This window comes from Pezoporus wallicus, unplaced genomic scaffold, assembly GCF_028554395.1.
Source record: "Pezoporus wallicus isolate ANWC-B61680 ecotype Strahan unplaced genomic scaffold, APGP_CSIRO_Pwel_v1 contig_8143, whole genome shotgun sequence".
Taxonomy (NCBI): domain Eukaryota; kingdom Metazoa; phylum Chordata; class Aves; order Psittaciformes; family Psittacidae; genus Pezoporus; species Pezoporus wallicus.
In genome coordinates, this window is record NW_026636259.1 from 486,113 (window position 1) to 500,821 (window position 14,709).

Genomic DNA, 14,709 nt, shown 5'->3' on the forward strand with positions numbered 1-14,709 from the left:
TAGTGTTCTTTTAGCCCTTCTTTGCCCCATGCGGCAATGGAATAACTTCCCCTACTTAACATCTGCATCTGTGCAGTGATTTGATATGACAATGATTCCAAAATACTCCAGCACTTTTAATTGACTTATGTTGAGATCATATCAGCAGCCACAGACAAGATCTTATCTCATGTATGACTCCCATCCCTCCTGACTGTTACAATATTTATGGTAATAAGGATCGTTGGCATTAGCCAAGTATTAAGTCCTCAGCTGTGGTAACTACATTGAGAAGCAAGCCATAATTTCACAGACTGCTGGCCAGCCTTTCCTCTGAGTGATAAATAAATAAAGGTTTAGCTTTTTGCTGGGTACAAAATCTATCTATGGAGTTTTTATGCCTGGAACCTAGGTTTCAGGATTTCTTAGGAGAAATACTACAGTAATGCAGCAGTTAAAAAGTCCCCAACGCTTGCTACTGTATCTGAGGAAATTAGCATAGAAATCTAAACCAGTATTACAGCTCTTGTATGCATAGCAGGCCTACTATTACCTCCTCTTTTGTTGCTGCTGCAAACGTTTGCTTGGAGAGACCTTCCTGTCAATGCATTTTTGACAGGGGTCAAAGTATTTCTGAGGGAAACTGAAAGAGGACTGGGCCTGATCTCAAGCACTGACAGCATCCACAATAGTCTGTTTACTCCTCCTGCATGCTGGAAAATTAATTAAAAGTGTTTGTGAGATGTTTTGAGGCTGCAAAAGCCCAAGATGCTCTTGATAAGGAGAATGCAGGTCTGCCTGTGGGTGCAGGAAGCACTGCAGGTAGAAATGGATGTGCTGGCTGGAGATCCTTGGGGGTTCTTTGATAGGGGTATTTAGCAAGACCTCTTGCTTCTCTTGGTCGGAGAAGTACGTGTGCAGCTTTCACCGCTGTCTTTAGATGGCAGTCCAGAGGGGGGAAATGCAGCCGGATCCAACAAAGCATCTGTGGATCAACCTGCATTGTTTCATACTGCTTTTTTCCAAAGGTCCAGGAGTGCAAATTCCCCAAAACATTTGTTAATTTTATTATATTAAATTTTATTACAAATTCTCCCAGCTTTAAGATACTCATCCCCCCCCTGCAGTTCTGATCCAGCTCTGGGCCAACAACACAAGAGAGACGTGGAGCTGCTGGAGCAAGTCCAGAGGGTGCCATGGAGATGCTGGGAGGGCTGGAGCAGCTCTGCTCTGGAGCCAGGCTGAGAGAGCTGGGCTGGAGAAGAGAAGGCTCCTGAAGGGGAGACCTTAGAGCAGCTCCAGTGCCTAAGGGGGTTACAGGAAACCTGGAGAGGGGCTTTGGACAAGGGATGTAGGGGCAGGACCAGGGGATGCTCTGTTCTTTTAGGCGGTACTGCAGAAACGTCTCCAAGGCTTTACAAACTCTTAGGGAAAAATGCTTTGAGATTTAGTGAGATGTAGTAACTTTTTAATAGATTGGTTGGACTTTCTTGTGAAATTGTCACCTTAGAGATGGAGTTTTATGTGTGACATCCATGTGTGTAGGAGTATAAAAAAACACCTTGTTTTTAATTTGATTATTTCAGGCTTATTTAAATGAGCATGACTTAGTTTTTGAGGTGTTTTATTGGTTTCTGACTTTCCTGTGAAGTTTTTCATTGGAGAATTTTTTCAGCCTGTTTTTGGTGTGTTTTTTTTTTTGCATATACTGTATATCCCTTACAGAGATGGGAACTTACGAAGATTTCTCTAATCGTGAGTCACTGGGGATGTTGGATACTGCAAGGTTCAGGTTGTTGCTCACTGCAGAGCCTCCCAGGACTCTCTGAAAGCAGTTCTTTCTCTTTTATATCACATGATAGTGAGACCATGGGTAAAATGTCAATGTTCTGTCTTTCTTTCCCTGTAAAACACTATGATATTACAGTCGGTCTGAAGTGTTCAGTGTTGGGAGATGTGGGTTGTGACAGTCTGTCCCCACAAAGCAGTTCAATGTGTCCTGTCCTCTACCCTCAACTTCCCTCAGATGAATAAACCCCGCAGATCTGGATCAGCAGCCAAGCACCTTGCAGACTCCTGCCCCAAATTCACATAAATCCCATCAGTGATGCAAATTAAAGATTGGTTGGACATTAAACCAAATGCTTTTCATTTTGTGAATATATACATACAGACACACAGTTTTAGATTTGGCCACTTAAAATCTTCATCAAGTATTTTCATTCTGTTACTCTTCACTAATGCATTTTTAAACGCGTTTCTCTTGCATCAGCCCAGTCTCCTCTTTCATGAATCCTTATCTCTGTCCTATGGGCATCTGTATCCCTGCCCTAATGTTCCAGTGCACAAGTACTGAGCTGCTCAGAACCCTAATCGTACAAAACCAGACGAGTCATTACTGAAGTGGATGAAAGAAGGCATTAAATATTGGCATAAAGGAGAAAAGATAAACTGGTACAAGAAGGTTCATCTCTATTAGCTGGAGTGTTTGGGGACACCACAGAAACAAACCCAGGGTTATAAATACTGCCCTTGATTAGGAACCTGTGATGAAATCCAAGGAATGAACTTCTGTGCCCTGTTTAAGCCTGCATGGCTCTCACTGGCATCAGGGATGGTTAAAGGTGGAATGAGCTGTGTCTGTTCTGTGTACAGTAGTGCAGGATTTGAGCTCAGAGTTACACTGTTGGGCATTCACAGTCATGAAGTAAGTCAGGAAATACTGAAACTAAAGGGCATAAGTGATTTGGAAAGTGGTAAGTACCATCACTGTGAGCTAGGAGACACTGTTTGGGGGCCAGTAGCAAGTTCTCCTTTGATGCATCAGCCCAAACACTGACGAGGGGTCATTAAGGAGAGGCTGGTGGCTGAGCAGGGCAGGGGGAGGCCAGGCAGGCTGCTCCCACCTGCAAACCTGCCTCCACTTCCCATCAGGGCATCTGCAGCTGTGGGTGCTTAGCAAGACCCTGAGAAAAGAAAAGAGGAGCTGGAGGGGCTGCTCCTTTTCTAGTAGGGTGAGTGGTGCCTGTGCCAGGCTGCTGCAGGATAGTGGGGCATAACCCGCTTGATGCATCATTGGAAAGCACACGTGGAGCTGCTCCTATGGCTCCAAGGCTTTGGTGTGAGACCTATGCGTGTGATTCATCTGTTGGGGAAGGTAAGGCATTACAGCTTTCTTCTCTGGGGTGGCTGGGGATGTTGCTGTTGCAGTGTGGTGTGCCTTGCACGTGTAGCAGGCTTGCTGGGTGCTTGTGTTTGGCTTCTTGTGCTTCTGCTTGGTAGGAAGCAGCTACTGAAGGGCTTGTAAAGCTCTGATGTGTTGTTTCTCCTTCTCTGGCCTCTGGGGATATGCCCGGAGGTGTGGGGCTGGGAGCCCTCTGCAGTGGAGTGGTCTCTGTGTCAGGATCAGTGGCTTCTCTGGAGAAAAGGAATGAGGTGAACTTCCCAGGTGGGAAATCCCTGAGAGCTCGAAGTAAATACATGGAACACAATTCTGTTCCCCTTTCTCGCTCAGGTGATTTCTGAGCAGCGCTTCTCTGAGCCTGTGTGCTGGAGTCCATGAAATAACTGCCCCTTGGACACCAGTGTCCCTGGAGAGCCAGGGAATCAGGCAGTTGGGAAAACAGCCCTGAGCAGCCGTTCTCCCTGCCCACGTTGTGCTCGGCTGCATGCTGGCATGTAAAGCAGCCCTAAATTACAGGCAAACAAACACAAAACCCTGTCGTTTTTCATCTCTTTACTGTGCTGTGTGGGCAGAAACTCATCTGGTTGCCTGTAACAGAACGCCTGGATGGAGAGGAACCGGGGGGGGGGGGGGGGGCAGTTCAAGCCACTCCTCCCCTGGAGATGCTGCCCTTCAGTGAATCGTTGAGGAATAATACAGGGTGTAGCACTCTTGTTCTCCGCACACAGTCAAACAGAAAACAACGTACTCTTGTGCGTTTATTTGGGGTGAGGGATAATGGCCTTCAGAATAAACAGCTGTCTGTAAAGGAAGCAGTGTTCTTTCTGCACTCCTCTGGCCCCAGCTGCCTGCTGGACCTCCTTCCAAACAGTGTCATTGAGGGGGGAACCCTCACAGAACTAATCTAGTTAGAATTTATTCTCCTTGATTTTTGTGCCTCTTCTGTTCCCCTTTCTAGTTTTGTAGCTATGATGCAGTATTGATCCAAAGATCTATAGGATCATACCATGGCTCCAGGTGGGTGGCAGGATTGAAGCTTGGCTTCATTTCCATCTGAATGGGACAGAAAATAATTCCACTTTCCAGCTTTTATTGCTCAGAACATTGCATTTCTCTCATTGCAGTGTATGGGAATTAGCTCTGGAGGAAAGAAATGATCCCTCCCCTTCCTTGATACAGAGTGGAGCAGAAGGATTCAGGAAGATGTAATGTAGGCAAGCAGACAGCAAGCTCATTGCTGTTTGAATTGGGTGCAGCTGGATTGCTCTAATGAAATGGGACCTCTCAGCTGAGGTTCAAGTGGTGTTTCTGTGGATGGATGGTCCCCAGACGGCAGATGCCTTGTGTGGCTGAGACAGCTTCCTCTGGCAGTGTGGTGTGTTAAACACAGTAACAGCAGAGGAGCAGGCTTTGATCTGGGTGTTGGTGTGATGCTGAAGGTGGGAATGCCTCTGACCATCCCTGGTACCCAGGCCAGCTCAGATAGGCTGGGTGGGCTGTAGTCACTTGGCTGCATCACAGACCTGCTTGCACATCTGGAGCTGGCTGGCACAGCCTTTCCTCCTGCACAGCTGGAGCTCAGTCCCCACTGGGGCTCCAGAGCCAGCTGTCCTGAGGCTGCATGTGTTTCCAGAATTGCTCCAGGTTATATTAAACACTGACCAAAGAAACCTGATGGCTCTCTGAAACCAGCCTGCCTTGAAAGTAATGAAATGACACAGATGTGAATTTGTAGATGGGAGAGAAACCAAGGGACAGTGGAGCAAGAATGTATGTGAAGATGCAGACACCTAGTGCTGCATCTTCATCATGATATGATTTAGCGTAAGGTGTCCCTGCCCACGGCAGGGAGGTTGGAACTAGATGATCTTAAGGTCCTTTCCAACCCTAACGATTCTATGATACCTCACCAATGTGCACAGCAAATCTCTGCCAGCCTGGAGAGTAAGAGATGTTTAAGCTGCTTCTTGTTCTCCTTTCACATCATCATCTGGGTGGCAGGATGGTGAGTCGCCTGGTTCTTTCTTCCTCGCCATAAAGATGTGTGTTGAGAAGAGCAGTTGAAATGGTGACCCTGGCTGGACTTTACCCTGGACATGGCTCCTTCAATTTGCTGTCTGAATTTAGTAAATCGGAGAAGTAATTTCCCTGCAAGAGAAGTAGGCTGCTGCCTGTTCATGAGCTTGGCAACCTTCAGTCACACTTCTGCTGCATTATGTCCTGCTGGAAGAGTTTCCAGGAGTTACTTCCCGCTAAAGGGGGATAAGGGGAGACATTCACTATCATGCCAAGGGAATAGTGCTGGCTGTGCCCAGTGTCCAACCAGGAAAGGACTTCCAAAATGCAGTGGCATACTCTGGTGATAATGGTAGATAATACCATTAGTGTTTTAAGACTGGTTTTAGGACCACAGATCCTGGGAACTCCTTGTCAATGCCAGTGTATGTGTGTGGGAAGTAAAAAATTATCTGCAAGGCTTTAGGTTAATTTATGAAGGTTCCTGTAAGTCTGTTCATGGCAAGATGCTAAATGTGTCTCGTATCAGAGAGATGCTCTCAGGAGAATACCTGTCCTTATGAAGCATTTACTTATAACACAGAATGGATGCTGTCTACTACCTGGTGTCACTTTAGTCATGCCGTTTTACATGATAGCAGTGGGATTTTCTTCCCCTTCTCTCCCTTCTCCTCACCCACCCATCAGGTTACAGCCTGGGCAGGTCTCTCCTGGGTGCTCATCTCATTAGCACCCTGAGCAGGCTGCTTCAGATGGGGGTGTTTGACATGCACTGACACCCAGGCACAGGATTTGTGCTTTCTGTCAATGACAAGTGGAGCAAATATTGACAGTGCCTCTCAAAGACTCCAGTTACTATTGCTGTTGTTAATTCAGGGCGCAATTTATCCTCGTGCCAAAGACCCATGTTAGTCTATGCTGTTGAAACAGCTGGACTTCCCTGTTCCAGGTTTTTGATGTGGGGGTAAATTGGAGAATAAGGGACAGACTTACAAAACCAAGGATGTGTTGTGGTCATCTGTGGAGCTTTTTTACTTTTTGGGGGTCTTTTTAATCCTCATTTTCTGCTTTCCTGTTTCTCGCCTTGTGTTGGAGCACTGGTGTGCGCAAAGGTATCATATGTTTTGTTCATGGAGGTTCACTGTCTAATAAATTCTGTATTAAACCATTCTGTCCTAGAGACTGAAGCACAGGCTCTGCTCCTGATGGGGATTCTGGTCCTGTGTGCCCACATCTGGGCCAGGGGCAGGGGAAGTTATTTGTTTAGGTGAGGTGGTTTGCACTAGTCAAGGTGAGCCACGCATGAAACCAGCTGGGTTGGTGTGTGGATTAGTTCGTTGGTCAATTTACTTTGGTTTTGCTGCTCGTTTGTGCCACTGGAAAAGGCTGAGTGCCTTGCTAAGGCCCTAATGCCTTCCTGTACCTTCTGATCTGGGATTTTGAGAAGTTGACTCTTGTTACTTCACATTTGGAGTGGGGGGAGATGGAGCTGGATCTAGGGAGGACAAAGTAGTAATTTTCCTTCTGAAGGTAGCAAACTTCTGGGTAATGCTCTGCACATCTGTCTCTTTAAAAGACTCCTAGATTTAAAGCAGAAAAAAACCAGACGTGGAAAAAAACCTGGATTAAACTGTCACTCATTCACAATCCATCCAGGAAACTCATCCATGCCCCTACAGGTAGCTAGTTATCCCATCAGGAATTTCATATTCTTGTCTGAATCCTGGAACACAAATTGGTCCAGCGCTCCGGGTCTGCCTTGATGAGGGTCTGCTGGCACAGATGTCCCCAGCATGTGTCCCATAAGAGCCCGCTCAAATAACTGCTTCCTTCCACACAGGGATCAAAGGTTGAGATGGTCTTTCCAGAGCTTTAGCCAGGCTGTGCAAAGCATCTGCAAGCTTTAATCCCCTAACCTTTCCTTCCCTCCCTTTTCTCTTTTTAAGGATGGTATAAATGGAGTTTAAGGGTTTATCTTTATTCTTTATAGAAACCAGCTGTTACTTGTAAAGGACCCCTGGAAAAGAAAGCGCAGCCTTGCCTTTATCTGAGAGACAGTTGGGTTTTGGTTACTCTGGCAAGGATAAAGCCCAGAACACTTCTATACCCTTGTGCAAATGCCTAATGTTGATATCTTTGGCCAGCTGCTGTTGTGGTTTCCTCTTCCTTGATGGAAAAGTCCTTGTGTGACATGGCCTTGGGGTGCTGTTATAATGCAAAGAATTAAAGTTCCATTTGAGCCATGGTCTTTCCACAGTGCAAAGTTCAACACCACTGAAAGCTGATCCTATTGATTTGGTATTGGGTACTCCATGGAGATAAGTTACCTTGACACAAACATGGTATTGGCAGGAGAAGGCACAAATGATCCAGCTCCAGCCTTTGCTCACTGAATTTTACTGTGAGCAGCACCTTTCACACAGCCATGCCAGCTTTGCTATCTTAAAGCACGTTACTTTCAAGCTCATTTCAGTCCTGGCATTATCTCCAGCTTAAATAGCAATGGAAGATTTACAGCCTTGGCACAAATAAATACATAACGAGAGTTAAATGCTACAAAGCCTGTTAAAACTGCAGCTGTCAGTGGCAGCAAGGAGCCTTGCTTGCTTGGAGCTTGAGTGGTTGCCTTTGGCTGCTTTTCCTTTGCAACCCTTACTATTCAGCCTTGGGTATCTATTTTGTTTCTTTATTTTAAAGAACAGACTTAAGTAAAATTTATCTGAATTTTCCAAATCTGCTTCATTAGGAAATAATCAACTGTCACCATCAAGAAGTCTCTTTATTCCACACAGTTATTTCCAAGAGACTGAATATTGACTTGAAATCAGCTCTTGTGGGTCCAAGATGCTTTTAAGCACAGATGAGGATTGTTCTTGTCCTCTGAAACTGCTCCTCTAAGCAGCACAGCTGCAGTTCCTGCTCCATGTATTAATGGTTCAGGCAAACATGACAGCAGCTGGGCAGTGGGAAGGTGAAAACTGCTATGGTAGGGACACTTAGGAGAAGTGAAGAAACCCTTCTTGAAGGTGGGGAGGCACTTGGACAAGTGGCTTGGGAAGCTTGATCTTGGGAGTCTCCTAGTCTTTATATTGGCATTCCCAGCTTGGGGGAGAGACATACACGTGTGTGGTGGTGGTTTTATCCCCTGGAGTGCTTCTTCTATCAAGCTTCTGTGTTGTTGGGGTATAAGTAACTAGTAATAATCACTAGGGATGGACTGGAAGTGGGAGAGGGTTTCTGGGCTGCTTGCTTGCCTCTGTGAGAGGCTCCATGCCCCTGTCTGTGCACTGGGAAAACGAATCAGGAGCAAGGAAGCAGCTTCTAAGACTGAATCCCAACACAGGAATGCCATATGTGGTCTGTCTGTGCTTGAACTTTCCTTCTCCAAATGTGTCACCTTTCCTATGATGCTGGTTTGTCAGTCTTGTACTGTTGTGCCCTTTCCAGATAGTACTTAAAAATATGGCTTAAATCTTCCCCTTGGCAGAAAACCTGTCTGGAAGATGCCCTTGGGAAGAGCAAAGGGCTGGATCACAAAGGTGTTTGTGTCTGAATGGTGTTATAAATGTGGTTGCTGTTTGGTGCCAGTGAGACTGGGGATGCCAGCGAGACTGGGGATGCCAGCAAGCTCTGATGGTCTGGAAAGCTTATTTGGAGTTGGGAGTTACCCTGGGGATGGGAAGTGGCACTGCCCAGTGTTTCAGGGATGCCGTGAAGAAAGACACAGGGAACACAACAGCCTTCCTTTGCTAATGTCGTGTTCAGCACTTCCTGAACTGTGTCTGTGTGTGTGTGGGGGGAATGGAAGCTGGTTGGGAAGGAAAAGTGGTAGTGCTTGTTTTGACAGAAGTAACAACCTGCCTGGGAAGACCCTGTCTTTGTGTTCTGCCTGCTGCTCAGCTTATTGCTGCCTCATTAGCAAGGAGTTCCCTAATTAGCAAGAAGCTGTTAATTATGTGTGTATTGCATTACTCAGCTTTAAACATTCTTTTAGATGCTGAACATCTAGTGCTCTAAACTCTTTCTGTGTATGTTTCTCTTTCATCTGGCAGAAGGGAACAAGTCATGAAGTGCTGTAACTGCCCCAGATCCAGCAAACCCCACAACCCCACTGCATTTCTTGGCACTAATGAACACTCCTAATGTCTTAAAACCACAATCGAATGGCAAAGACTTGGTAAGGTTAATAAGACAGTAGAACCCCCGTGTATTCAATCAGGCTCGATAAGAGAACAAAACCCCTCCATGTTTGCTAAAATAACTTTAAAAACAACTAACATTGACTTTCCACACCTAGTGGAGACCAAATTTTCACTTGCTGCATGCCTGCTCCCCGGCATGCCCGGGCCTGTCACCACACCGGCGCTCCCCACGACACCGCCGCTTTGATTTTTGACTGCTGGGCAATCTTTTTCATCAGATGGAGCTGGATCGCAAGGTGGAAATGAGGTGTCCCTGCATCTTCCCACTCCTTCAGCTCACACAAATGTTTTGTGTTGAGGCCATGGAGCCGCTTCCTACTGGCCCCACCGCGTGAAGCTTTGATTAGCAATTATTTCTGAGATATTAAAACCCACAATAGATGTTGCAGGGCTCTGGAGTTTCCCTGGTGATTATGAAGGGAAAGGAAAGGCTGTGGTTACAACTCGATAGTTATTTCTCCACGTCAGAATGTGAATTACTGGCATAGCCTTATGGTTGTATGTGCATCTACACTCATGTACCAAACACGTGTGTGTGTTATCTGTGTCTTCATTTGCACTGGTTAAATAGTGATTTTTAATACTTTTTATTAGGGGATAGAATCAACAGGAGCAGACAGTACCGAGTGCTTTGTTCTTGGAGCAATGCGTCTTCACCCTCACCTTTTTCCTTTCTCTAAGTAAACTAAGATAGTAAAACTTTAAACTTAGCTTTATGAAGCCATGAATAAATCTGAGAAAGGGCCAGTGTGTGCAGGTCTGATGTACAGACTAGACTGTATTGGTTCTTTTGCTGTCATTAAGCTGCATGACACAGGTTGTGAATGCTCCATCCCTGGCAGTGTTCAAGGCCAGGTTGGACAGAGCCTTGGGTGGCATGGTTTAGTGGGAGGTGTCCCTGCCCATGGCAGGGAAGTTGGAACTAGATGATTTTAAGGTCCTTTCCAACCCTAACTATTCTATGATTCTGTAATCTCTCAAATAAGGCTCTCTTCAAGTATATATTCACTTCCTGATAGTCTTGTGAGCAGCTTATTTGCTGTTGGGTGTATATGCTTAATATCAGGTGAGCATAGTACAATGGATGTCTTTTTAGTACTGTGAACAGTAGGAGTATCATCTTTGTGTCTTCCTGCCTTGTGACTGCATTGCAAAAATGCCACAGAGACAGCAGTCTGGTGATAGGACAACTAGTACATTTCCCAAAAGGTGCTGGCATTGGATTCTTGCAGAACTGCTTAAAAACACAGTTGTGGAGCCGGGATAATCCAGAATACTGGAACACTGCTCAGTCAAAAATGTGCACTACCTTTAGCTGTCAAATGACTGAGAATTAGTAAAACATGAAATAAAACCACCTGAAAGTGCAGCAGTTTGGAGGTGCAGAGGAATCTCAGGTGAGATGTGCAGCTCCTTGGGGGGACAGGGCAGGAACCACACTGTGAGCAGCACTTGGCACTGGGAGGCCCCGAGTATTCAAGCACTAAATGTCCACTATTTCATAAGGGCTTTTGGGTAAGGAAACTAAACTTCCCAGTGCACGATTTCTCATGGGGTGATATTAGAGGCAAAGAAACGTTGCGGGCTTGTATCAGTGATTGCACTATAGGTTAAAATTCGTATTTGATAGCCAATATAGATGAATCACACACACAAATAGCTGCTCCTGCCGGGGTGAGTTTGCAGAGGGGGTGTCTCAACGTGCAGTCACTTGTAAAGGCTTGGGAAAAAAAATCTTCAACTGCACATTATCCAAGTGAGCTTCCATATTTTACCATGACACCGACTCCGAGACTCATTTCCCTGGGTTAAGTAGTGTGGGGTGAAGTATCTGCCGCTCTCCTTCTCCCTATCCATCTGCTGCGGGATTCTGGGCATTTAACCTGGAGCGCCCGCTGATGTATGACTGAATCAGGGAAAAGAGGCCGCGCTGGTTAACCCTCTCCCTTTGTAGCTGCACTTAATGAATGTCACACAGCCCCACTATAGAAATGATGGAACATCCATTCTGGCAGCAGGAACAGAGCCCACCGTGCAATGATATGGTGAAATATGCTGAAAATATTCACAGGAGCCTGGGAACATAAACCCATGATTATTTTTTTCCCTTAAATCTCAGTATTTGAGCTCCTTTCCCCCCCTCTGTAATAAAAGTGCAGTTTTGAGCAGCACCTCCTTTTTTGAGGGGAAGAAAACTCTATTTCCTTTTAGTGTAGCTGTATGAAATGTCTGACTTATGCTAAGCAAAATGTAATTATGTGTTCGTGCAGGTCTTTTGTCTTGCTGAAAGATGTCCTGTAAATAAGATTGCAGGTCTTAATGACCCTGTCCAGTAATTCCTGGGCTAAATTCAAAGGTGATAAAAGTGGGTCTATACCTTCCTTTGCAGAAGGTATTTACATGCAGGTGTGTTATCTGCCGGCCCAGTCCTTCTCCATTCGCTCCTGGGGACCTGCTCCTTCCTGACCAAGTTCCTACTCAACATCTTGGAGGTAGCATGAGCCAACTGTGAATGGGACAGGAGCATGTAGCTGCAAAGCAGCTCTTGCCATGAAATGCAAGAGTCTAATCCTCACTCCTTGCACTATTTCATGCATCTTTCTCCACTGAAATACCTTTTCCCCCTTACTCAATACAGGCTACATCTTGCTACTTCTCACCTGTAAACTTTGAACCCAATCTCCTCTTCGCTTTGGGCTTCATTTGTGTTGTCAAAATCCAGCTGGAGAAAAAACCTAGTGAAACTTGCTCTTGCTTTGAGCTGCTGTACAAAACTCCAGTGTCACTTAAGCTTCCCTAAAGCACTGTGATTCATCAGCCTGATCTAAACCAAAATAAATCTGTTGTCTCCAAAAAGAGTATTCAGACTTTAGAAGCTGGTGGTCGATTTGCTTATGTTAGACTCAGCCTCACCCTGGCAGCAAATGCTCTCAAAAACTAGGTACTAAAACTGTGTCATGATTTGCCTGCATGTTCCTGTTAAAGAGGATGCTGTGATCCATAATGCTTTTCCTAGAATTCCTCCCTGAAGAATAGCACCAGCACCTTTGGGTGTCTGAATGCTTTCCTGCTGGTGTACTCCTCATTTGCAAGCACCATGTTTATACTGGAGCAGGGAGCCCAAGAGGAGCTTGGATCTCAACCTTTGCTTCTCTGAGATAATCAGCAAACAGTGTGAATGTGTGTGTGTGTGCACACAACGTGTAAATAAATGGATAAAATACTATCAGTGGGACCTTCATTTCACCCAAGCTATTGAATCATCTCGTAATAACTGCTTGTTATTAACCAAGTGGCATAATTCCAACTTAAACTTCCCCTTTGTTTACTAGAGACTTGCTGAAGAGCTTGTGCTGAATACTGAATTTTCAACCTAACTGCATGTATTGATAGCTGGATGGAATGTTTAACTCGGATCTAGAAGTAGAGGAGGAGTAAGCAAGGCATAAATCTCAGCTTGCTTTTAAAAATAGTATTTCAGGCCTGTATTTTAAGAGAAATACCTTATGAACATGATCTGTTTAAATAGAGGATGATGAAGCTGAAGGCACATTCTCTAATACTTGCACACTGTTTAAAGCCTCTGCTTATTTTTAACTTTCACAGATGTTCTCAGGAAGCACAGGGCTGAGTGTGTGGCTTAGTGTCTGTGTCCTTCAGCCTGTCAAATTAATACTGTAGCTCCGGTTGAGCCCTGACTTCTGCTCTGATGCACCAGGCAAGAAGTTTTAACTGTACAGAGTGCCCAGAATACCACTTTAGCATTGATACAGGCAAATTCATGCTGACATTAATACAGCACTGTGATGTCCTGGTTCTTTTGCTGCATTAAATGGGGAAAATATGCCAGTTGTGGAGCCTGTAGTAAGAGTCTTAGGTGTTACTTGGATGAAATGTTTTAGCATCCCTGTTGAACGTGAGGGAGATGAAATAGTACTTGTATTGAGAAGTTAATGGTAAGCAGCCAAGTTTAGGGACTGGTTGTACCTGGATAACTTGTGTTCCCACTGCAAGGAACGCAGGGTATACAGCCCAGGGATGTGAGCAGGGAGTGAGCCTGGTAATTCTGTGTGTGCAAAACTAGGGGGGGAGGAAATATCCCCATTTTTCTCCAAGCTGTAAAACCACTGGACAGGAGCTAGAGCTGCTTTGGGCAGGATATTTGCTGTAGTTTCCAGGCAATATTCCAGCTTGTCAGATGCAGGGAAGGGAGGTGATGCTTTGCATGAACTGTCCTCCTAGAAGGTTACACACTTTCCTTCCAGCCAGGCCCCAAAGTTGAGTGTTTTCTTATGTGATGACTGGAGGCTCCAGAGTATGAATGATTGCACTGTCTGCAGCTCAGGGCAAGAGCAACTGTGCTCTGGACATGAACCTGCTTATTGCTAGTCAGCAATTCAGGTAAAAGGGGGATTATTGTCTTAGTATTTCTCCCTCTTTTCTTCCCTCCCTTGCCTAAGGCACATAATAAAACAGGCTGTTTCTGCTATAGGGAAAAGGACTAATTTCCTTTTATCAACTGGCATAATCAGGATGTGCTGTGAGCTGCTGGTGCTCGGTTTGTGGTGACTCAAAACACATCTTCTTGCAGCTTCTGCAGAGCTCAGAAAAGGTGAGAGCAAGTTGTTAATCACAGATGCTGCTGTACATCTTAATACAGGCAATCAAATGAGGATGGAAGGGTGGATGTGGCTTTGAGGCTGAAGGAGTGTCAAAGTGCAGCATGAGGAGAGTGAAGCTCCTGATGGGGCCGGCCTGCTGACAGTTCTCTGTTGAAATGAGAAAAGGGGAGTAAAGGCATCTCAAGAAATTAATTTAGATGTTTAAATGATGCTGTTAATCCTTTCTGTAAACAGCACTTGAACAATGAACTGTACCTGCTCTTCCTGTTCCCTTTCCCATGTGGAGAGCCACCAACCTGATTAATATGTTAAATGAAGCAGATCCCACTGCTGTCTCTGCGTAGGACTGCTTCCTGATGGTATGTGAGCATCTTCCACGTTATCAGTTATGACCATCCTCCAACCTCCTAACCCAGAATATGTGTATCTTAAGGACACTGTGCGCATGATAGAGGGTAACTGCATCCCTCAGATTTTGGGTTCTTGGTCTTCAGAACTGTGTTTTTCTTTGTAAGTCTTCAACTTTTGGAGTCCCTCAGTGCTGTGTGTCCTCATCTCCCTGTGCAGTCTTTGTTTTACCCTCCTCTGGCACAAGTCTGCATAGGACCAGTCATGCACAGGCTTGCTCCTGGACTCCCATACCACTCTCCTCACCCCAGCCAGGCTTGACAGAATGGGTGCCCCAAGATAAATAGGCACCTTCTGC

At 45.4% G+C, this 14,709-nt stretch overlaps 1 protein-coding gene across 1 annotated transcript in view; it reads left to right on the top strand.

The window, feature by feature from the left end:
• Positions 1-3,094: 3,094 nt before the first annotated feature.
• AATF (apoptosis antagonizing transcription factor) overlaps positions 3,095-14,709 on the top strand; it is a 242,475-nt gene continuing 230,860 nt past the window's right edge. The window contains exon 1 of the mRNA XM_057399508.1: positions 3,095-3,136. Coding sequence (XP_057255491.1) covers positions 3,110-3,136 — 27 coding nt within the window. The 5' untranslated portion in view covers positions 3,095-3,109. The remainder of the gene's footprint in view (positions 3,137-14,709) is intronic.